The 20,356-nt window shown below is 41.0% G+C and overlaps 8 protein-coding genes across 9 annotated transcripts; 3 read left to right on the forward strand and 5 right to left on the reverse strand.

Moving 5' to 3' along the window:
- Positions 1 to 670: 670 nt before the first annotated feature.
- Positions 671 to 1,686, forward strand: LOC108042289 (cilia- and flagella-associated protein 20). Its single transcript, XM_017120488.2, has 2 exons — positions 671 to 1,155; positions 1,219 to 1,686. The coding sequence occupies exons 1-2, from the start codon at positions 880 to 882 to the stop codon at positions 1,540 to 1,542; spliced, it is 600 nt and encodes a 199-aa protein (XP_016975977.1). The 5' UTR covers positions 671 to 879; the 3' UTR covers positions 1,543 to 1,686.
- LOC108042288 (methionine aminopeptidase 1D, mitochondrial) lies at positions 1,622 to 2,779 on the reverse strand. The gene is made up of 3 exons (XM_017120487.1): positions 2,676 to 2,779; positions 1,944 to 2,617; positions 1,622 to 1,889 (listed from the first exon to the last, which is right to left on the reverse strand). The coding sequence occupies exons 1-3, from the start codon at positions 2,756 to 2,758 to the stop codon at positions 1,696 to 1,698; spliced, it is 951 nt and encodes a 316-aa protein (XP_016975976.1). The 5' UTR covers positions 2,759 to 2,779; the 3' UTR covers positions 1,622 to 1,695.
- A 456-nt stretch (positions 2,780 to 3,235) lies between these two features.
- Positions 3,236 to 4,746, reverse strand: LOC108042283 (ER lumen protein-retaining receptor). Its single transcript, XM_017120483.2, has 2 exons — positions 4,598 to 4,746; positions 3,236 to 4,524 (listed from the first exon to the last, which is right to left on the reverse strand). Exon 2 carries the CDS (start codon positions 4,449 to 4,451, stop codon positions 3,813 to 3,815), a length of 639 nt encoding a protein of 212 aa, XP_016975972.1. The 5' UTR covers positions 4,452 to 4,524; positions 4,598 to 4,746; the 3' UTR covers positions 3,236 to 3,812.
- A 675-nt stretch (positions 4,747 to 5,421) lies between these two features.
- Positions 5,422 to 6,534, forward strand: LOC108042284 (small nuclear ribonucleoprotein-associated protein B). The gene is given in 3 exon segments (XM_017120484.2): positions 5,422 to 5,538; positions 5,903 to 6,371; positions 6,374 to 6,534. Coding segments are annotated over 3 exon segments (597 nt in total). The 5' UTR covers positions 5,422 to 5,535; the 3' UTR covers positions 6,499 to 6,534.
- Positions 6,535 to 6,544: 10 nt separating this feature from the next.
- On the reverse strand, positions 6,545 to 9,082 carry LOC108042282 (WD repeat and FYVE domain-containing protein 2). The gene is made up of 6 exons (XM_017120481.2): positions 8,748 to 9,082; positions 8,333 to 8,680; positions 7,560 to 7,672; positions 7,377 to 7,503; positions 7,118 to 7,314; positions 6,545 to 7,056 (listed from the first exon to the last, which is right to left on the reverse strand). Exons 1-6 carry the CDS (start codon positions 8,906 to 8,908, stop codon positions 6,776 to 6,778), a joined length of 1,227 nt encoding a protein of 408 aa, XP_016975970.1. The 5' UTR covers positions 8,909 to 9,082; the 3' UTR covers positions 6,545 to 6,775.
- Positions 9,083 to 9,684: 602 nt separating this feature from the next.
- LOC123036934 (PHD finger protein 7-like) lies at positions 9,685 to 17,129 on the forward strand. Of its 2 annotated transcripts, none has more exons than XM_044460154.1 (3): positions 9,685 to 10,140; positions 10,203 to 10,325; positions 10,407 to 10,830. In XM_044460154.1, exons 1-3 carry the CDS (start codon positions 10,015 to 10,017, stop codon positions 10,764 to 10,766), a joined length of 609 nt encoding a protein of 202 aa, XP_044316089.1. In that variant the 5' UTR covers positions 9,685 to 10,014; the 3' UTR covers positions 10,767 to 10,830. The 2 variants fall into 2 exon arrangements, with proteins under 2 accessions (XP_044316089.1, XP_044316090.1); XM_044460155.1 differs by adding an exon at positions 15,889 to 17,129 and having other exon boundaries at positions 9,703 to 10,140; positions 10,203 to 10,622.
- A 107-nt stretch (positions 17,130 to 17,236) lies between these two features.
- On the reverse strand, positions 17,237 to 18,651 carry LOC123037818 (replication factor C subunit 5-like). Its single transcript, XM_044460375.1, has 7 exons — positions 18,639 to 18,651; positions 18,536 to 18,596; positions 18,418 to 18,482; positions 17,905 to 18,355; positions 17,637 to 17,851; positions 17,502 to 17,579; positions 17,237 to 17,448 (listed from the first exon to the last, which is right to left on the reverse strand). Exons 1-7 carry the CDS (start codon positions 18,649 to 18,651, stop codon positions 17,297 to 17,299), a joined length of 1,035 nt encoding a protein of 344 aa, XP_044316310.1. The 3' UTR covers positions 17,237 to 17,296.
- A 10-nt stretch (positions 18,652 to 18,661) lies between these two features.
- On the reverse strand, positions 18,662 to 20,254 carry LOC123037819 (WD repeat and FYVE domain-containing protein 2-like). Its single transcript, XM_044460376.1, has 3 exons — positions 19,912 to 20,254; positions 19,497 to 19,844; positions 18,662 to 18,830 (listed from the first exon to the last, which is right to left on the reverse strand). The coding sequence occupies exons 1-3, from the start codon at positions 20,070 to 20,072 to the stop codon at positions 18,662 to 18,664; spliced, it is 678 nt and encodes a 225-aa protein (XP_044316311.1). The 5' UTR covers positions 20,073 to 20,254.
- Positions 20,255 to 20,356: the final 102 nt, after the last annotated feature.

Consider the following 20,356-nt stretch of genomic DNA (forward strand, 5'->3'; position numbering starts at 1 on the left):
CAACAATTGGTTGCGATGTTCCCTTTGAAACTACAAGATCGAAACGGTGGAATGGGCTCCGCTGTTTAAAAATAAAAGCTATGAACTTTAAATTGTAACATAGCGGCAGTTGTGGAACATAGGAATTTTTAATTTGCTTGCTCTTTATGCAGGTAATGTAAGCAATCTAATTGCACATTTTGTAAGAAAAGAAAACGTTTGCGAATATTTGCTGCCGCTCGTATTTTACATTTTTATTAAACAAGTCGTCTTTCCACCCCTAGGAAAATTCTTATAGCTGATAAACACCCTTAAAGGAAGTTTCTTAGCATATATATGGAAATGTTATTAGTAATATAATTTTGAAACCATTTAATTGTAGTAATCAATAATAAATAAATCACTTTTTGAGAACTTACTTTGTTAATATAGTTGTTGGATACACCACACAAGGATTGACCTTAATTTTGTGTATTGGCAAATAATTTGTAATGATCCATTCTTGGTCACTTACAATATGGTTCAATTTTAAAAGCATTTGAACTGTCCTTTTCAGAACGTATTTTCCCACTGTTCCACAAATAAAAATGTTGGATCACTTTAACAAAGATGTTTTATCTGGTATCTCTTTTCGCAATTCCAAACTACGCATAAACGTACAAGCACTTTGAAATATTTGAATATTTACCAACACTATTGCTGTATTGTTATGGCAACAACAGGATGCCATGCTAAACAAATTTATTGACATGAAAAAATAGTATAGTTTCGTATTGATGTTCGTAGTTTGTACGAGTTCCGGCTGTATAAAAATTATTGGCCAACCTTTACTGGCCTTATATAAATTTTCAAGAGACTACTATTCTGTGGGTGAACCGGTCACTGCACTGCAGTCGCGACATGTTCAAAAACACTTTCCAATCAGGATTCCTATCGATTCTGTACAGTATTGGGTCGAAGCCTCTGCAGCTGTGGGATAAAAAAGTGCGCAATGGACACATAAAGCGCATTACCGACAACGACATCCAGAGCCTAGTTCTTGAAATAGTCGGCACCAACGTCAGCACAACGTTTATAACATGTCCGGCGGACCCGAAGAAGACTCTGGGCATCAAGCTGCCCTTTCTGGTGATGATTATCAAGAACATGAAGAAGTACTTCACATTTGAAGTGCAGGTAAGCAACCTATCTACATATCTTTTAGAATCCTGTAATTCGTAGGTTTCCTCCCTTAAATAGGTTCTCGATGACAAAAACGTGCGGCGAAGGTTCAGGGCCAGTAACTATCAGTCGACAACTCGTGTCAAGCCTTTTATTTGCACCATGCCCATGCGGTTGGACGAGGGATGGAACCAAATTCAATTCAACTTGTCCGACTTCACCCGACGCGCTTACGGCACAAACTATGTAGAGACCCTTCGTGTACAGATCCATGCAAATTGCCGCATTCGACGCGTCTACTTCTCCGATCGCCTTTACTCGGAAGACGAGCTGCCGCCAGAGTTTAAGCTCTTCTTACCCATTCAGAAGCCGGTGCAAAAGTCCAACGCCATTTGTAGCTAAATGGCGAATGCTTCTTTCAACAAATAGAGCACCTAACCCTTCGGAGTCGACGATTACAACGGCACAAACTGCACAAGACTGCCATCTGAACACACATTAACACTTTATGGGGATCACGAATAAAAATTCATCATGTACATAAAACGATCATTATCAATCTCTTGTGAGAATCTCCGTACCCGTCTCGGTAATCAGAATAGTGTGCTCAAACTGGGCGCTACGAGCACCATCCAAACTAATCGCCGTCCAGCCATCCTTCAGAACGGCTATTTCTGATCCACCAAGGGACAGAATGGGTTCAATGGTAAACGTCATGCCAGGCTGCATCTTTCCAGGAAACTCATTATCTGCGATTTATTGGTTAACAAAGGGAATTCAGAGTTCTGGTCACGGCTACTTACAGTAGTGAAATATCTCAGGGGGACCATGGAAATAGCTTCCTATTCCGTGTCCTATGAAAACAGCAATTGACTCAAGGCCTCGTTCGTCGCAATATTTCTCTATAAACTTTCCAATCTCCTTGAATTCCACATCTGGGCCACACAGTGAGATACACTGGTCTAAACAGGAGCTTGTGGCCTCCACCAGGAAGCTTCCCCGCTCGTCCACATCGCCCACCAAAAATGTTTTTGAGCAGTCGCCATGGTAGCCGTTTAAAAAGACTGTGACATCGATATTTATAATATCGCCATTGGCCAACTGACGGTCATCCGGTATTCCGTGGCAGGCGATGTTGTTAATGGAAGTGCAGATGGACTTTGGGAAACCTGCGTATCTCAGGGGTGAGGGATAGGCATTAGCTTCAATAATCCGTCCATGTGCAAAGGCGTCAATCTCATCGGTGGTTGTGCCAACTGTTGCTAACTTGCCGCATTCACGTAATACCCGAGCCGCCAGTTTTCCGCTCAGACGCATTGCCTCTATCTGACTGGGAGTTTTGATCTCTGGTGATCCCAGGGTGTTGCCTGGCGGCATGTTTTTAAAGTAGTAGCACGGCTTTTCGATCTCTTCGGGAACACTCCGTTCCGGGGAAACCAGGCCGGTAGATACGATAGTTTCATATTTGCCGGTATCTCTGCAAGTACACCGATTTGAACTAATTTCATAATCCAAAAACCTGCCCATACTCATACCCCTTGGCTTTGCCGAACTGGAAAAAGTTCCTGGCAGAGTTCTTTTGCTTCATTAACCGATTTAAAAAACCGATTCTTCTCATTTTGTTTTGGTTACATGAATAATTTCCAGTGTGACCAGGAGTTGTAAACTTTTGTATGTTTAAAAGTAACAACTTAATAATGGTATTCCCTATATTAATTTATTTTAAATATTATTGATATTTTTTACTTTGAAGCCCTTTATTTAATTATCTAAAATAAATTTAAGGATTTAGAAACAATTTAAATAAATTTCTAAAATTTATTTAATAGTTTCATTTTCTTATAAATTAGCTTTTCTATCATCAAACAATTAAAAGAAAATGTATTTATTTATTTTACTTTCTTTATAGTTTATAATAGCTGTAAAAGGTTTTAAAATATTGTTTATGCCACGTTAGGTTTGTTTTGCTTTTGTAAATCATAATCCTTTTAAATTAATTTGGGTTTGGTTGGTTTTACTATGAAGCGTGCAAGGCGAAAGTGATGTGGCGAAAATTTAATACATCTGTTGGGAATTCAATAAAATTGTGCAGGTCTTGCGGGCGATTATTCAGAATATATATATTATATGTTGACAATGCTCATTATTTACTTTACTATTAGCCACACAATGAGACTTAAAATTACACGGATTTTTAGAATACAGTCGGCTTAAAATCTATTTAATGGATATCTTTTAATTCTAAATTAAACAAAGAAATCTATGACCTCCTTTTTGATATTGTTGTGAATGCAAAACCCTCTGATTTAAAGAGAAAACATGTTTATAATTGTTAATTATAACGATATTTCGTACTGGAGTACTGTTTTAATATTTTTGGATTTAAAATTTTTTAGAGCCGAGAGTGTTCAGATCGGAAAACGGAGATTAATAATTTGTTACATTTTCAATGTACGATGTCGGTATTGCAAGATAGTTTGACTTCCGATTATCGGTTTATTTCTCATAAAATAATTACAACTTAAGCTCTCTCGATTTATCTTCTGTATAATAAGAACTAAATACGCTTTGTCAAACGGCCCGTGGATTTTTCGCTTGTTTATCAATGCTTTTGTTTACGACTTCGATTGATGATGTGTAACATTTATAAACAAATGCCACTCATTATGCACTTATGCCGGCAACTGTAGCTTCTTGCCCTTAAGAACTTTGGTAATGTATAAATAGAAGAAGTCGCAGTACAAGACGGTCTGGACGACTCCGGCGAAGATCGCGATAAGGTCGTAGTGCGACTCGACCATGTACCGGTACACCCAGTTGAGCAAGTAGAGCGCGCGGTAGGATCCGAGGGCGAATAGGTAGTGGCTCGTGATGGACTCGGCCTCTCCGGTTCTGCTGACGAGGAAGAGCTGGGGCAGGATGGCCACCGACTCCAGGTAAATGGAGAAAGTCCAGAGCACCTCCATGACGGTGAATTCGTGGTTGATTACCAGCGATAGCAGGGCACACGGCACCAGGAGGAACTCAATGCGGAAGGAATCGTGGTTGTGGTCGTAGGTGGCCTTAAACTTGACGTACATCAGATAGACCGTAGCCCCGGACGTTGCCAAGAAGAGCACCTTCATCACCGAGTTGTACAGGCTGACGTAGGTGGTGAAGAGATCCAGGTAGCGCGTCAAATAGACCACTGCGAACAGGATCTGCGACTTGCCGGATATTCCGGCGCAAGAGCGGGTCTTCCATATCTTCAGCAGCAGTATTATGATGGCAAACACATGCGATAAGTCTCCAGCGAACCGAAAAATATTCATCCTGATCTGATCCGTTGACTTGTCTGTTGTTTGGTGGTTTTCCTTTGCTTTTGCTGGGTTTTAGAACGCACCCCTAAAGCGCGGAAAGCAAAAAATTAAAGATAACAATGGGAGTTGTCCAACGTTTCGCCAGCTGCATACGTTACCAAAATGTTTTTCGCTTAATTTGCCAACGAGTAAAAAACTGAGGGCTTTGCCGCTTCCTCAAAAAACTTCTCAGAATGTCAGCATAAATGAGAGAACCAAAGAGAGTTCAAATGACGTGGCCGCATGTGAACAGAGGGTCGTGGTTCCGACTTTACGCATTTATGCAGGGATGGCACACGTTCTGTGCTCGATAAATATTCGATAACACGTAAGAACATTGGGAATAATGGTATGAAGTAAAATTATGGGTATTGTTTTTGTTTTGTATTGTCAATTTTCAAAGCAAATATATATATATAGAAAGGTATCCTTAAATTTTATCTTTTTTGCATTGAAATTTTTTGTTTTTTTAGCTAAACAGCTGCATTTTATGATTTATTAGAAAAATTCACAAAATTCGTGCTGTAATACTTTAAAAATATATGTGTATGTCTTGACTTGTAATTAAATAATTATTAGAACCTTATTTTAAAACATTTAAAAATTCAAAATAATTTCAAACTTATTTTTTAGGTAACAAAAGTTCAACGAAATATATACTATTATTTTTTTTAACACATAAACTGCATAGAATTTAAATTAAAATTTATAGGAAAAAAAGTTTAACGAAATATATGACTTTCTTTTTTATTCTCTCCATATATATTTGCATTGTTATTAATAACATGTTCCACAAATTATCTATTTAATTTTTACTTTTGATTTTCTAAATAGACTTTACGAAAAGCGACAGAAATACAAGAAAAAACAATAGAACCGATTAAATATTCTTTGTTTGACTCGATGTACAATCGATAGGAATTAACGTACTAGAAAACAATGAATACCGCATTGGATATTCGATTTATTCTTGATGCTTATCGAAAAACGCCGTGTTGCGGTTCGAGCATCTATATTTTATTTACCAGCCGTTGAATTATTATAGAAATCAAACAAAATGGTAAGTTCAATTAATGGAACAAATTTCGTTTATTATGTTTCCTTAAGTTCAATTAGGATTTTAGAGATTCCCGTACATTATTTTCGCGGTTATGAATTCCATATTTACACTGATATGTACATATGTCAGTACATACAAGCATGCATGCGAATAAATAAAAGAAATTGTTTTCTATTTATTAAGTTGGACATTAAAGAATAATACATACATTTGTGAGCAAGCTTTGAAGTCAGTGTTTTCGTTAAAGATTAAAAATAGTAACCGGAATTTGGAAATGCGATCTCAATGAATGGCCTACAAAAAAACCGCGAAATATATTCATCCTATTGCATTTCACAACTCGAAACCTATTTGTTTATTTCAGACTATCGGTAAAAACAACAAAATGATTCAGCACCTGAATTATCGGGTGCGAATCGTCCTCCAGGACTCGCGGACCTTCATCGGTACCTTCAAAGCCTTCGACAAACATATGAATTTGATCCTGGGTGACTGCGAGGAGTTCCGCAAGATTCGCTCGAAGAATTCCAAGGTCCCCGAACGGGAGGAAAAGCGAGTTCTGGGTTTCGTATTGCTGCGCGGCGAGAATATAGTTTCTCTTACGGTTGAGGGTCCTCCACCGCCGGAGGAGGGTCTGCCCCGCGTTCCCATTCCGGGAGCAGCTCCTGGACCGGGAATCGGTCGAGTGGCCGGCCGGGGAGTGCCCATCAATATGTCTGCCGTGCCAGCCGGTCTCCAAGGACCGGTCAGAGGCGTTGGCGGGCCCGCCCAACAGCACATGGCTCCGATGGGAAGAGGCGTACCCCGGGCTCCGATGATGGGGGCCCCGCCCCCGGCATGATTCCCGGAGGGATGCCCTCGATGCCAGGCAACATGGGACGCGGCGCTCCTCCACCAATGCGCGGTCCGCCACCAAGCATGTTACGTGGAGCACCACCACCGGGCAGGGGTGGCTACTAAGTATACACTACAAACCAATAAAACTCACCAAGAAAACAATAGAAAATCGCTTTCTTTTCTCGATGGATTTTTGTATTTATGTGTTTAATGTAAGCATACGTACATACAATGATTATTGCTTCACATCGAATATATGAGAACATAGCTGGGTCTGGATTTAGTCATTGCCAGCCACATCGTTCTTTTATTGGGTATTCCAGTTAATACCAAAACGCATCGCGAATGATTATACCTTTGGTACGTCGACTTGGATTTATGTGTGTGCGTACAGGAAGTCTTATGCCCAGATGTTGGAGAGATCCCAGATCTTGATGAGTCGGTCCTGGCCAACCGTCAGCAGACGCTTCCTGTCCTCATCGAGGTCCATGTAGATAATGGAGTGCTTGGCGTCATTAAATGAGGCCAGCGAGGGGCGCTCAACGGTCTGAAGTTGTTTGTAGCAGGGATCACAGGTACGAACATCAAACTCGAAGCCCATTATAGGTATGTTAATACGATTGGTTGAACAGTTGTCACACACAGCTTTGCCACAGTGACGACAATGATGTTGACGGATTCCTGGCGAGGAGAAAGCCCTGTTTAGATATACATTACCTCACTGTCTAGCAATTCCACTTACCCAGTTGCTTTTGATCCATCATGGAGCGGAAGTTCCAGAAAAAGGGCCTGGAGCAAAGCTGGCAATTGTTGGACTCCACCCAGCCAGGAACTTCTTTCCTCATCGCATTCATTTCCCAGAAAACAACAACAGAGTCTTCGCCACAGCTTATCAGTTGTTGGGTTTGGTTTGCGTACGACAGGGCAGAAACTTTGTTGCTGCATGAACGGAAGTACGGGTAAGTAATTAATTGTTAAATATTAACCTGCAATTCAGCTACCTATGTCCCTGCAGCTCGTAAATAGTGCCACGTTTGCCACCGACATCCCAAACTATTACGGACTGATCGCAGGCTCCGCTAAATAAAAGCTGGGGCCCTTCAACCCACCTCAAGCATCGTATTTCCGCTAAAATGTTTCAAAATTGTAAACATTATTATTATAACTTTTCGATTGTATTTTACCTGTATGTCCTTTAAACGTGGTAATCAGTTGAACTCCCTGAACATCACACCGCAGCATTGTTATTTGCCCAGCGTGATCGCCAACGAAGGCATACTTGGCTAATGCATCAAACCTAAACATAGATTACAATTAGAATAGCCGCAGTAAAGATGTTATCTTGAAATCTATGAAATTACCTTCGAAAATTATGATATGCGTGCTAGATCTGTTTGAAAGGAATTAGCCCTACCAAAAAAAAAATAACTGAACTCATTGAAAAAGCTCAGCTCATCCTTAAAATATTAAATTATTCTTTTACTCATAAAATAAATTAATACTGTCATCCTAGACAAACGAAAGACTTTAGTTGCTAGTGGTATTAGTAAGTAGTTAGCTTCTAGTGTTAAGCCTTAAGCTAGCTTTATATTTATAAATACATAAATTAATCAAATACGATTAAGTGAAAAATTATGAATTTAAGACTTGTTTGTATCTTGATTGTATGTCCATTTCAAAGTTAATTGAACTTTCAGAACTATAGTTTTTTGAATATCCAAATTTAAAATTTACGTTATTCTTTAAATTTCGTAGCAGAAAGGGCATTAAAAAGTTTACATATGCATATTTGGGAAGTTTAAGAAATTCAAATTTTGTACTGAATGAAGGCATGTAGTTTTGTATATGACCCCAACGGATCTCAGTTTAGACCCGTGTTATGGAGGGCAGCTTAATTAAATTAAATGTCCCGCTTATCTTATATCCAATGTTACAGCCCCCTATTTATCATACTTACTGGAGTGCAGTGCATGGAGTCTCAAAGTTGTATCCGCCCACTCTTTTGCCGCTCTCCGTGCAATGATAGGCGAACTGCTTATCTTTGCCTGCGGAAAGGACCCATTTGTGGGTTTTAGAGAAAACAACGGCCACAACTCTGGCTTGATGTGATAAGTAATCCCGCAAGAATGACAGGCGGTTGCAGTCTTCGGAGAGAGCATACTGGGTGACCGTTCCGTTCTCCTGGCCAACGTACAAGTGTCGGGATTCCGGGACGTACTCGATCGCCGTGCAGCCGGAAGGCATGTACTGGCAAATACTGGGCCAATACTGACCGGAGTCGCGTTTCAACCAAACACGAACGGTTCTGAGGAAAAACAGGCAAATGTAAACACATTGGGGTATACATACATAAATGTGGCACAATTACGCACTTGTCATCTGAAACGCTAATTACGCCGTTCTCTCCAGGAATTAGGATGGCCGCGTTCACATCATCGCTACTGCCCTCTAGCTTACTCAGCAATTCCGGCTTCTTGGACGTGTTAAAGCGATCATTGTTGGTCCGCTGCGCTGGCTTTATTTCGGCAGCCATATTATTCAAGGAGGAACCAGCCTGCTACGCCCAATTTAAAGAACTTGAGCTACTGTTGACACAAACAAGATCTGTTGCGCTTACAGATATGAATTAGGATACGTGATTCACAATCAATTAACGAAACAGTGATATTTTGTTTAATATAAAATATACTATACTTCTATTTGTTTTTGTAAAGCTCGTCTAGATAGCGCCGCCAATTTAGTGCTTTCTAAGGAACGATGGAAAAGAAAAAATGGGGAAAAAATTGGTTTATGGCTAGATGTCTACTTTCTTTGTTAAAGCCATAAGAATTCTGACATTGTAAAAACCGGAAAAAATGTTATGCCGCCCTTACGCCAAGCTCGCGAATACAGTATTCTCGATGGACAGGGGTTTCTTAAAAATTTACTGCTTGCTTTTTGAAAAACAAAATCCGAATCACACCAGATTGCATTCATTATTCTAGCAGTGTTGGATTTGCATAATTTCGAAAACCTTTTCTCATGGGGCACTATCCACCATTCATTTGCGGGGTGGTATATTAAATTTTGCCGGTCTAACAATCTTTCTTTTTGTCCTAGATGGTGGATTTACGTTGCTCACGCCACTGTTGACTGTTTTTTTATGGTGACTCTGTGGGACCAGGAGTTTTACGAGAATTGAGTGTACTTAAATCTAAAAACGCTGGATGCGTCAATTTATGGTGAAAAAGTAGTTTAAAGTGGAGTTTCAGACGATTTTGCCGCATTTTGTAGGAAATAATCGAAAAACGTAGGAAATTTTTGGCCTATTGGTCGGCTAAATTCTAATTCAATAACAACAGCTGTTATAACCGAAATTCAAAATGGTGGGCAAAATATGCGTAACGGACAATAACAACTATTTACCCAGCAAAATCAAGACAAAGAACAGCTGTTCACAAGTAGAGTTATGGAGTTAGCACAATGTGGACGGGATAATCGAGTTAAGCAACCGATAGCTGCCTCGATAGGAAACTAGAGTCAGTGTGGAGAGCACATAAGCAAGCTAGGACTGCCTTTTCTAATTACAGAAAATATGAATGGCAATATCCTGGTCACTCTGATCTCTTTAAGATCACCGCTTAGAAAGCTGTCACTAAAATGGAGGAACAAAATAAACTTAAGTGCGACATTTGCGACTTTTCCAGTGGCCACACGGAGGAGGAAACGTTGCTCTATGGAGACTGGATGGTCCGCAAGGATCTGCGGGTGCATTACTTTTGCCTGGTAGGTGTCTGCATTCAAATTGAGATCGCCTAGTAATGTACATATATTTCTCGATCGGCCAGCTTCTTTCCTCGAATTTACCGCAATCCGGCGGCGATGCAAGCGGCATCCTAGGATTCCTTTTGCGGGATATTCGCCAAACGGTGGCTATCGCAAAAAAGACGAAGTGCTCCTTCTGCAATCAGGTGGGGGCCACTATCCGGTGCCACGGTTGCCAGGTTATTTTTCACATGAAGTGCGGCATAATAAATCGCTGCACTTTTCAGTTTTGTGGCGCGTTTCATAGCTACTGTTCCGAATGCATGCCGATGGATGACTACCAGCGGCAAATTGCGGCAAATCGCCCAAAGCTAAGCCCCTGTGACATCTGCCTGGCCCCCATCCTCAACTTCTCCCCGCACAACATTGTCTATGGAGACTGCTGCCACAAGGGATTCGCCCATAAGACCTGCATGCGAAAATACGACCTAAGCGCGGGATATTACTTGCGCTGCCAGTCACCGACTATCTCTCTTCGAGTGCGGACGTCTGTGCCTATCCAATTGTCAGTGCCTTGCTTATCGCGAAATCTCATCGCCCTTCTTTTCGCCAATACCGTGTTATTCTTAACGCGCACGTGTGAATAAAATACCCAATTCCTGTAACAAATTTACTCTCTAACCATGGCCTCCGGGCCACCTAATTTAGGGGATAACCGCTTTGCCAGTCTTAGCGCTAGCCCCAAAAGACAATTTCAAAAACTTCCAATCGAATTTCCCGAACTCCCTGAACCGCAGCTTAAAAACCTAAGGTTCATAGTTGTATCATCCAAAAACTCAGAAAAAAACATATCAGCTCTTAAAAACATCAGCAAATACATCACATCGATCTCAACTCTCCGTGATGGAAATCTTCTAATGCTGGTCAATTCCACAGAAGTTGGTAATAAATTCACCAAAACTACCTCCTTACCAGGGCTATCCGATTTCGAGTGCAAACTCCACAACTCTCTTAACTTTGTTAAAGGCACCATTTACGCACCCTGCTTAATTAACATCCCAGAAAACGAAATTGTTGAAGAGCTAAAGTCTCAGAATGATTACAGCGTTTATAAATTCACAAAAATGATCGACGGCACTCCCAAACCATTTGGCAAAATTCTTGTGACTTTTGACTTTTAGACATCTCCTGGCACACTGTTAGAGTTACAGAATATATTCCAAACCCTATGAGGTGTAAGTCATGTCAGCTATTAGGACACACATTAAAGAAATGCGGTAACCCAGCCGCCTGTGTATCATGCAATCTCGCTCCCCACCTTCCCGTCCCATGCACTCGCATTTTCTGCGCAAACTGCAGCGGCGATCACCCCGCTTCCTCACCCTCCTGCCCGCAATACCAAGCACAAAAAAATCTTCTACAGATCAAAACGACAAAAAAATGCAGCTTCCGAGAAGCTCGCATTATCTTTAAACAACAACAAAGCACGACAACCAACTCCACGCTGACCTACTCGGTCGTCGCAAACCCGAACACAACAGCCGCTTGCGACAAAATTCCCGAATCCCACCAGACCACCAATACCGACTTACCAAGCTGTTCAAAAGCTCAAACATCTCTCTTATCATCTACGCATGCAAACTCTTTGTTTCCCAAAGAGAAATTACAAACCACACTCAACAACTCTTCCAAAACTGAATTCTCTAACTCAAACAACGAAAGTACACTACAAAAACACTTAGCAAAATCTCGCGCTCTCAGATCACAAGTACAAAAATTCATACAACAAACCGAACAAGACGACAATAATTTCTCACTGGCCTCAAGATCAAAATCAAACGAAAATATCTCTTCACACACCCCAAACAGCCATACACACTCTGATGTAACAATGGACGATTCCGACTGTTAGTCCCGATCCGCTCCTTTTTTTACATCCCTACACTTAAATACATAATATATAATCTAGCAAGAATAAAATCCTTAAAACCTTATCATGTCAATTGCTATAATACAATGGAATATCCATGGTATTTTTAACAACTACAACGAACTTACACTCCTTATAAAAGACCATTCACCCGATATATTATTTTTGCAAGAAACCCATCTGCCATACAATTTCAATAATTTCATTTCCCCTAAAGGATATACTAGTTATTTCCACAACTTCCCGCAAAACACCGTAGCCAAGCAAGGGATTGGCGTCCTTATTAAAAGAAACATTCCTCACACGTACCATAGTATAAACTCCAACATTCTATGCTCAGTACTGCAGCTTAGTATTGACCAAACCATAAACTTCATTAATGCCTATATCCCCCCCAACCAAAGCTTTACATCCTCTGACGTATCAAATACCCTTGATAACCTTAATGGGTCATCTATACTTCTCGGTGACCTTAACTCGTGGAGTTCTTTATGGGGCTCCCCGCACACAAACACAAGAGGTAAAAAAATCGAACGAGCTATTCAAGAAAACAATCTAATAGTCCTTAACGACGGCTCTCCCACACACCTTTCAACCCACAACACCTTCACTCACATAGATGTCTCCTTGATATCTCCTGAGATAGCTCATAGATGTAGCTGGTCTATATCAGATAACCTCCATGGCAGTGATCACTTTCCGATAACCATCCACATTTCTGCACCAACCCACACCGATAATACTCTCCCGCTACCCAAATTCAAGACTGACCTAGCTAACTGGAAACGCTTCAATGAAAACTGCGAAAAATCAGCTCTTAACTGGACAGCCGGTTGCCTAAATCAGCAAGTCGCTCAAATGACCAAAGCCATTCGAGCAGCTGCAAACTGCAGCATTCCCCAAACAAAACGAGTGATCCATAAAGCTAAAGTGCCATGGTGGAACTCTGAGCTCCAACAGCTCAGGGACCGGAAGCAACTTTTATTCTCCTATTATAAAGCAAATATGTCTGACACAAACCTTTTCAGTTACAAAAAAGCAAACGCTCTCTTTAAAAAAACAGTTCTCTCAGCCAAGCGCAACTGCCTTGAAAAATTCACTTCCCAGATTTCCCCGTTATCCACCCCAAAAAAAGTCTGGTCAGATGTAAAACGCTTAGCTGGCATTCCACCCACACCTTTCAAATACATAAAATCGGACTCAGGTACTCTATCTGGATCCTTTAACATCGCCGAAGAGTTTGGCCACGCCTGGTCTAAATACTCTTCTGACAAAAACTTTTCAGCAGAATACATACTTGAAAAAAATCAGTATCTATCAGAACCTTATCTCCCAGATGCACTATCAACATCCGCAACATGCTTAGATTCCAATTTCACCCTTCTGGAAATAGAGACCTCAATAGCAAGCGCAAAAGGAAAAAGTCCTGGGTCCGATAGGGTGTCATACCCTATGCTCAAAAACTTACCATATCTTCTGAAAGCCAAACTCTTGGATATCTTTAATGTAACGCTACAATCCGGAACATACCCACATACATGGAGCTCAGCCACCATTATCCCCATTCCTAAACCTAACAAACCCCCTTCTGATATTAACAGCTACCGTCCTATTTCCCTTTTGTCCTGTCTAAGTAAAACTCTTGAAAAAATAATTGCCCAGAGACTTCTCTGGTTTATTAACCACCATAATCTCATCTCACATAACCAAGTTGCATTTAAAAGAAAACATAGCACTATGGACGCTTTGCTGCGTCTTCAACACTTCGCGTCGAACGCTCTTTCGACCAAAAATCACGTCTCTATCCTGGCGACTGATTTTGAAAGAGCCTTCGATCGCATGGGGATTCATGCCGTACTTTGTAGATTCGGGCGCTGGGGCATTGGTCCAAGGATTTGCAACCTTGTCAAGGCCTTCATGACCAATCGCTCTTTCAGGGTTCGAATAAACAATGTCACCTCGAACTCCCACATTTTGCACAACGGAATTCCTCAGGGTTCTCCGCTTTCTGTAGTTTTATTTATGATAGCATTTGAAGAAATCAACAGCATTTTATCTCGACATAAATAGATCCATATATATCCATATAAAAAATATCAACACTGTTAAAACAAAATTTTTGGAAATACTGTACGAAATTAACTTATGGGGAGCAACCTCTGGTGCCTCTCTTGCTATTGATAAATGCCAGCTACTACATATTTGCCGTAAACACCGATGTAACCCTCCCGACTTAGACTTTAACAACCACAAAATAAAATATGTCAACTTCTTAAAAATTTTGGGAATAACCTTCGACTCGAAACTTCTGTTCCATCAACACTGTAAAATTCTCAGACAACAGCTTGAAACTAGATTCAATATTATTAAATTCCTATCATCTAAATACACCTGCATACACACTAAGACTCTTTTAGACATTACGCGCGCTCTAATGCTCTCAAAAATAGACTATGGCCTGCCTATCTTCGGTTGGTGTGCCAAATCGCACCTACAAAAAATTCAAGCGCCCTACCACTGGGCAGTGCGCCGCGCCATTCATGCATTCCCCACATCTCCAATACTATGCACATTGGCAGAGTCCGGTCTACCGGGTATTCAATCCCGCATAGAAGAAACTACGATGATGCTCATCCCAAAGCTATACACCTCATCAAACCGCCTACTCACCAAGGACTTCGCAACCATTTTCAAGCAAAAACGGAATTACAAATGTATATCCACACTTAGACGTTGCGCCAGCTACATCAAACAGCTCGACCTACCCATACCTAAACCCAGGAAGTCTTTTAAATCGCCAGCATTTTGGAGCTCCAAAAAGCCTAACATAAACACTCAAATCTACAACGGTGCTAAACAAGATACATGTCCTCAAGAATTCCAAAAACGGTTTTTAAGTGTACAATCAGATCTGGGGAACAAAACCTGGATTTTTACCGATGGTTCTAGACTCTCCGACTCGACCACCTTTGCTGTGGTTGACTGCAACCAAAAAATTATTGCAGGAGGAATGCTTCCGTCCTACAACTCCATTTTCACCGCAGAAGCTTTTGCCGTATTAAAAGCATGCCATTTCGCCTCTAAAAACGCTGGACAATTTGTTATCTGCACAGATAGCCTCTCATCTATATCCGCCCTACGCAACGTGGAACACAACGATCCCACAATACAGGAAATAAGGCACATTCTAAGTTCACATCCAACAAAAATCACTACACTTTGGGTTCCCAGTCACCAAGGAATCAGTGGAAACGAACTAGCCGACAAGGCCGCCCAAGAAATAAGACATGCACCCTGCTTTCTCTTTACCCCGTTTAATGCCAAGGACATACAAAACCAAATTAGGCTACACCTTGAAGAAAAGAAAATCTCCGAATGGGCACTTTTTGTGCACAGATATCAAACAATAAACCCAACTTGTAGCAAGTTCAACCCTCCGCCCAATACCGGAAGAAGGTCTTGCGGGACATTCATCCGCCTACGCATAGGACACACTCAATCCACTCACCAACACATACTGATGGGAACATCGCGGACAACATGCCAACTGTGCGGTAATGATCTTACCGTGGATCACCTCCTGGACACCTGCAGCCGATTACAGAGCATCAGATTTTCCATATTTGGCACACAACGAGTATCAGAGCTTTTAAAAACCCCCTCTCAAGAGAATATATTAAACATTAACAAATTTGTTAAACAAGCTAAATTAATCATATAAGGTAAAAATACACACGTTTCGAGTCGAAGGCCCCGTTAGCTAGTACTCATATAAATTCATTAGATTTAGTATTGTATACTTAATTTAATTTTGTTAAAATAAAAAAAAATAAAAAAAATACTTGCGCTGCATTTGGTGCCGATCAGATAAGTTTCGAGAGACCGTACGCTTGCAGTCGATTTTCGTGCCGGATCGCGATGCAAACTGGGAACTGCAGCAGAACGCCTATCGAGAGCTTCACGAGCGCAAAGTGAGCTGCGACTTGATACAATGCATTTGCCCCAAGGGCAGGGCTTACAATAAAAGCAGCTGGCTAACTTTGGCCTGTAAGCTGTGCGCCTCCACGGGCGCACATGCCAAGTGCTTGGCGGGTACGCTGCGCCTGAACAGGCGAACCGAGCCCACAGAATTTAAGTGCGTTGGGTGCCTGGAAGTGGAGCGAAGGCTTTCCGAGGGCCCGGCCCGTAATCTCGATGCATCAATAACAGGAACAGAGGGCCACGTGGATGCCTCATTTTATGTTCTAAAAACGGGGCCCCAGATGCCAGCTCTTGGCGGGAACATGTCTCCCGTGTTCTCCGAAGACTATGACACGGACTCTATTAATAGTACCAATTGTAGCAACACAACTGTGATCCCCAGCCAGCCGACAGCTAGGTCGACGTCCGTCTCACCATTACCAAACATCGCAGTACTCGAAATTCCCGTCTCACCGCCACCGGAGCCAATAATAGAGATTCCCGAATCACCGCCACAGCCTGTGCTTGCTGATGAAAACCCCTACATAAGTACCAATAACTTGATGGTGATTCCCAGCCAGCCGGATGTGAAGTCCGCGAGCGTCTCATCAGGACCAAGCATCACTTCGCCGCCACAAGAGACAGTAATCGCGATGCCCGACTTACCACCCCGGTTAATGCTAAAGAGAAGCTTTCGCTGCGCTGGTGAACCTTTCTTCTACTTAGTTATGTTCGAGTTTGAGCACATCACGTGCTTGAGTAGCTGCGCTGGTTCCTGCACTTTCCGATTTCACGAGGACGATCCCCGCATCCAGGATATTTCCCAGGAAGCATTACAAAGAGTAAAAGTAACACCAGCCGACATATGGTTTCGTGACAAGGATCAAGGGATTTTTGCGCAGATTGATCGAGTCAAGCGTGCTTGCATGTGTAGCATGTGTAAAGTGGATGTTCTTAGAAGTACTTAAACACAGTAAACTTATTAATGCAAATTAGTTTTATCAACACAAATGAATTTCAGTCTCAAAATTTTATTTAATAACGAGCCAAAAATATTAATAAAACATTTTACATATGTCAGTGCACGATTTATTACCTTACTCTGGAATATTTATATTTTACTTGATACTGTTTTAAGACAGATTCGTTGTAAATGGAAACATTTTCGGACCTTTATGAGTCGTTGTCATTTCCAACCCTCCCTATGAATATTTGGATCTCAAGAAGTGTGTAGTGGCAAGGGACTTTTTGCCAATTTATATTTGTACTTAATTACTAGACAATTGTTTATTTCTCCATGGAAACCATATCCCGGCAAATAAAGAAGGCGCCCACTAGGGCTGCCGTTTGCGCAACTTCTGTACATCCTTTGGCCAATCTTTCTTCGATTTGTGCTAGCTTGATAATAAGTTTGTTCATCACTGACATCGGTAGTTCAACTGTTGGAATACATAATTAACTAGACGTCAAAATAATCTAGTTGAGCACTTACGCCTCATAACAAATAAATGCAGTTCTGTTATTATGTCTTCTAACGGAAGGCCTCTTTCGTACTTCGCACTTTCGACAGCTATTAAAAAAGAAGAAACTTTAGTTACGGTCTTTGCCATTCGGAATATAATCTTACTTTTGAACGATGCCTCGAAGCTATTGCCAGATAGCAACCCCTTTAAAATCTGTTCGATATCCTGCCTCAGCGGATAGCCTACGCACATGTAGACATTATCCTCGTTGACCTTATCAAATGCCATCACGGTACTTTGCAGAACGTTCAAAACCTTTCTCATATCGCCTTTGGCTAGCGTAAGTAGAGCCCGCTTTCCATCTTCGGTTATTTGAACACTGAAAATATGGATTAATGGTGAAATGGATTTATTGGCGTTACAAGAACTCACGCTTCGGTATCAATGATTTTTTCCAGTCGAGGCATCATCTGATCCTGGGATAAAGGAGCGAATCGAAAGCGGGTACAACGCGACTGCAGCGCCGGAATGATTTTACTCAAATAATTGCAAATCACACAAAATCGAACGTTATCCGTATATTTCTCAATGATGCGCCGCAAAGCATTCTGGGCATCGTTGGTCATGGCATCGGCCTCGTCCAAAATAATCAGTTTGAAAGTGTCGCAAAATATGGTTCGCGTGGACGCAAAATTAAGGATTTGGCCTCGCACAATTCCAATTCCTCGGTCATCCGATGCGTTAAGCTCCAAAACCATAGACTTAAACTGCTGTGGAGAGTAAAGTTGACGGGCGCACGCCAATATTGTGCTCGTTTTTCCCGTGCCAGGTGGACCATAAAATAGTAAATGCGGCAGTTGCTTTCGGCTTATAAAGCGGGTTACTTCATATTAATTTAAAAAAAAAACGTTTAGTTGGTTCATAAGCTATAATGCTCAAGCTTACTTGTTGATATTATTTCCTCGTGAGATATCAAATCATCTAAGGCATTCGGACGATATTTCTCCACCCTTAATATATAAATATGTTACTGGCGGAATCACAAAATTAAACAACATATTACCATGTCCCTGCAGCTCGTAAATAATGCGACGTTTGCCACCGACATCCCAAACTATTACGGACTGATCGCAGGCGCCGCTAAATAAAAGCTGGGGCCCTTCAACCCATCTCATGCATCGTATTTCCGCTAAAATGTTTCAAAATTGTAAACATTATTGTTAAAACTTTTCGATTGTATTTTATCTGTATGTCCTTTAAACGTGGTAATCAGTTGAACTCCCTGAACTTCACACCGCAGCATTGTTATTTGCCCAGCGTGATCGCCAACGAAGGCATACTTGGCTAATGCATCAAACCTAAACATAGATTACAATTAGAATAGCCGCAGTAAAGATGTTATCTTGAAATCTATGAAATTACCTTCGAAAACAAAATTATGATATGCGTGCTAGATCTGTTTGAAAGGAATTAGCCCTACCAAAAAAAAAAATAACTAAACTCATTGAAAAAGCTCAGCTCATCCTTAAAATATTAAATTATTCTTTTACTCATAAAATAAATTAATACTGTCATCCTAGACAAACGAAAGACTTTAGTTGCTAGTGGTATTAGTAAGTAGTTAGCTTCTAGTGTTAAGCCTTAAGCTAGCTTTATATTTATAAATACATAAATTAATCAAATACGATTAAGTGGAAAATTATGAATTTAAGACTTGTTTGTATCTTGATTGTATGTCCATTTCAAAGTTAATTGAACTTTCAGAACTATAGTTTTTTGAATATCCAAATTTAAAATTTACGTTATTCTTTAAATTTCGTAGCAGAAAGGGCATTAAAAAGTTTACATATGCATATTTGGGAAGATTAAGAAATTCAAATTTTGTACTGAATGAAGGCATGTAGTTTTGTATATGACCCCAACGGATCTCAGTTTAGACCCGTGTTATGGAGGGCAGCTTAATTAAATTAAATGTCCCGCTTATCTTATATCCAATGTTACAGCCCCCTATTTATCATACTTACTGGAGTGCAGTGCATGGAGTCTCAAAGTTGTATCCGCCCACTCTTTTGCCGCTCTCCGTGCAATGATAGGCGAACTGCTTATCTTTGCCTGCGGAAAGGACCCATTTGTGGGTTTTAGAGAAAACAACGGCCACAACTCTGGCTTGATGTGATAAGTAATCCCGCAAGAATGACAGGCGGTTGCAGTCTTCGGAGAGAGCATACTGGGTGACCGTTCCGTTCTCCTGGCCAACGTACAAGTGTCGGGATTCCGGGACGTACTCGATCGCCGTGCAGCCGGAAGGCATGTACTGGCAAATACTGGGCCAATACTGACCGGAGTCGCGTTTCAACCAAACACGAACGGTTCTGAGGAAAAACAGGCAAATGTAAACACATTGGGGTATACATACATAAATGTGGCACAATTACGCACTTGTCATCTGAAACGCTAATTACGCCGTTCTCTCCAGGAATTAGGATGGCCGCGTTCACATCATCGCTACTGCCCTCTAGCTTACTCAGCAATTCCGGCTTCTTGGACGTGTTAAAGCGATCATTGTTGGTCCGCTGCGCTGGCTTTATTTCGGCAGCCATATTATTCAAGGAGGAACCAGCCTGCTACGCCCAATTTAAAGAACTTGAGCTACTGTTGACACAAACAAGATCTGTTGCGCTTACAGATATGAATTAGGATACGTGATTCACAATCAATTAACGAAACAGTGATATTTTGTTTAATATAAAATATACTATACTTCTATTTGTTTTTGTAAAGCTCGTCTAGATAGCGCCGCCAATTTAGTGCTTTCTAAGGAACGATGGAAAAGAAAAAATGGGGAAAAAATTGGTTTATGGCTAGATGTCTACTTTCTTTGTTA

The sequence above is a fragment of the Drosophila rhopaloa genome, unplaced genomic scaffold (genome assembly GCF_018152115.1).
Source record: "Drosophila rhopaloa isolate 14029-0021.01 unplaced genomic scaffold, ASM1815211v1 contig_2, whole genome shotgun sequence".
NCBI classification, from domain to species: Eukaryota; Metazoa; Arthropoda; class Insecta; order Diptera; family Drosophilidae; genus Drosophila; species Drosophila rhopaloa.

Excerpts from the sequence above, each read along its gene's own strand:
- LOC108042289 (XM_017120488.2), top strand. The coding sequence starts at position 880 with ATGTTCAAAAACACTTTCCAATCAGGATTCCTATCGATTCTGTACAGT. Across the intron at positions 1,156-1,218 it reads ACTTCACATTTGAAGTGCAG|GTTCTCGATGACAAAAACGT; the intron begins GTAAGCAACCTA and ends TCCCTTAAATAG.
- LOC108042288 (XM_017120487.1), bottom strand. The coding sequence starts at position 2,758 with ATGAGAAGAATCGGTTTTTTAAATCGGTTAATGAAGCAAAAGAACTCT. Across the intron at positions 2,618-2,675 it reads CAGTTCGGCAAAGCCAAGGG|AGATACCGGCAAATATGAAA; the intron begins GTATGAGTATGG and ends GTGTACTTGCAG. Across the intron at positions 1,890-1,943 it reads CCCTGAGATATTTCACTACT|ATAATGAGTTTCCTGGAAAG; the intron begins GTAAGTAGCCGT and ends AATAAATCGCAG.
- LOC108042283 (XM_017120483.2), bottom strand. The coding sequence starts at position 4,451 with ATGAATATTTTTCGGTTCGCTGGAGACTTATCGCATGTGTTTGCCATC.
- LOC108042282 (XM_017120481.2), bottom strand. The coding sequence starts at position 8,908 with ATGGCTGCCGAAATAAAGCCAGCGCAGCGGACCAACAATGATCGCTTT. Across the intron at positions 8,681-8,747 it reads ATTAGCGTTTCAGATGACAA|AACCGTTCGTGTTTGGTTGA; the intron begins GTGCGTAATTGT and ends GTTTTTCCTCAG. Across the intron at positions 7,504-7,559 it reads CACGTTTAAAGGACATACAG|CGGAAATACGATGCTTGAGG; the intron begins GTAAAATACAAT and ends GAAACATTTTAG.
- LOC123036934 (XM_044460155.1), top strand. The coding sequence starts at position 10,015 with ATGGAGGAACAAAATAAACTTAAGTGCGACATTTGCGACTTTTCCAGT. Across the intron at positions 10,141-10,202 it reads GGGTGCATTACTTTTGCCTG|CTTCTTTCCTCGAATTTACC; the intron begins GTAGGTGTCTGC and ends TCGATCGGCCAG. Across the intron at positions 10,623-15,888 it reads ACGACCTAAGCGCGGGATAT|TACTTGCGCTGCATTTGGTG; the intron begins TACTTGCGCTGC and ends AAATAAAAAAAA.
- LOC123037818 (XM_044460375.1), bottom strand. Across the intron at positions 18,483-18,535 it reads TTACGAGCTGCAGGGACATG|GGTGGAGAAATATCGTCCGA; the intron begins GTAATATGTTGT and ends TTATATATTAAG. Across the intron at positions 18,356-18,417 it reads CGAGGAAATAATATCAACAA|TAACCCGCTTTATAAGCCGA; the intron begins GTAAGCTTGAGC and ends ATTAATATGAAG.
- LOC123037819 (XM_044460376.1), bottom strand. The coding sequence starts at position 20,072 with ATGGCTGCCGAAATAAAGCCAGCGCAGCGGACCAACAATGATCGCTTT. Across the intron at positions 19,845-19,911 it reads ATTAGCGTTTCAGATGACAA|AACCGTTCGTGTTTGGTTGA; the intron begins GTGCGTAATTGT and ends GTTTTTCCTCAG. Across the intron at positions 18,831-19,496 it reads ACTCCATGCACTGCACTCCA|GTTTGATGCATTAGCCAAGT; the intron begins GTAAGTATGATA and ends ATCTATGTTTAG.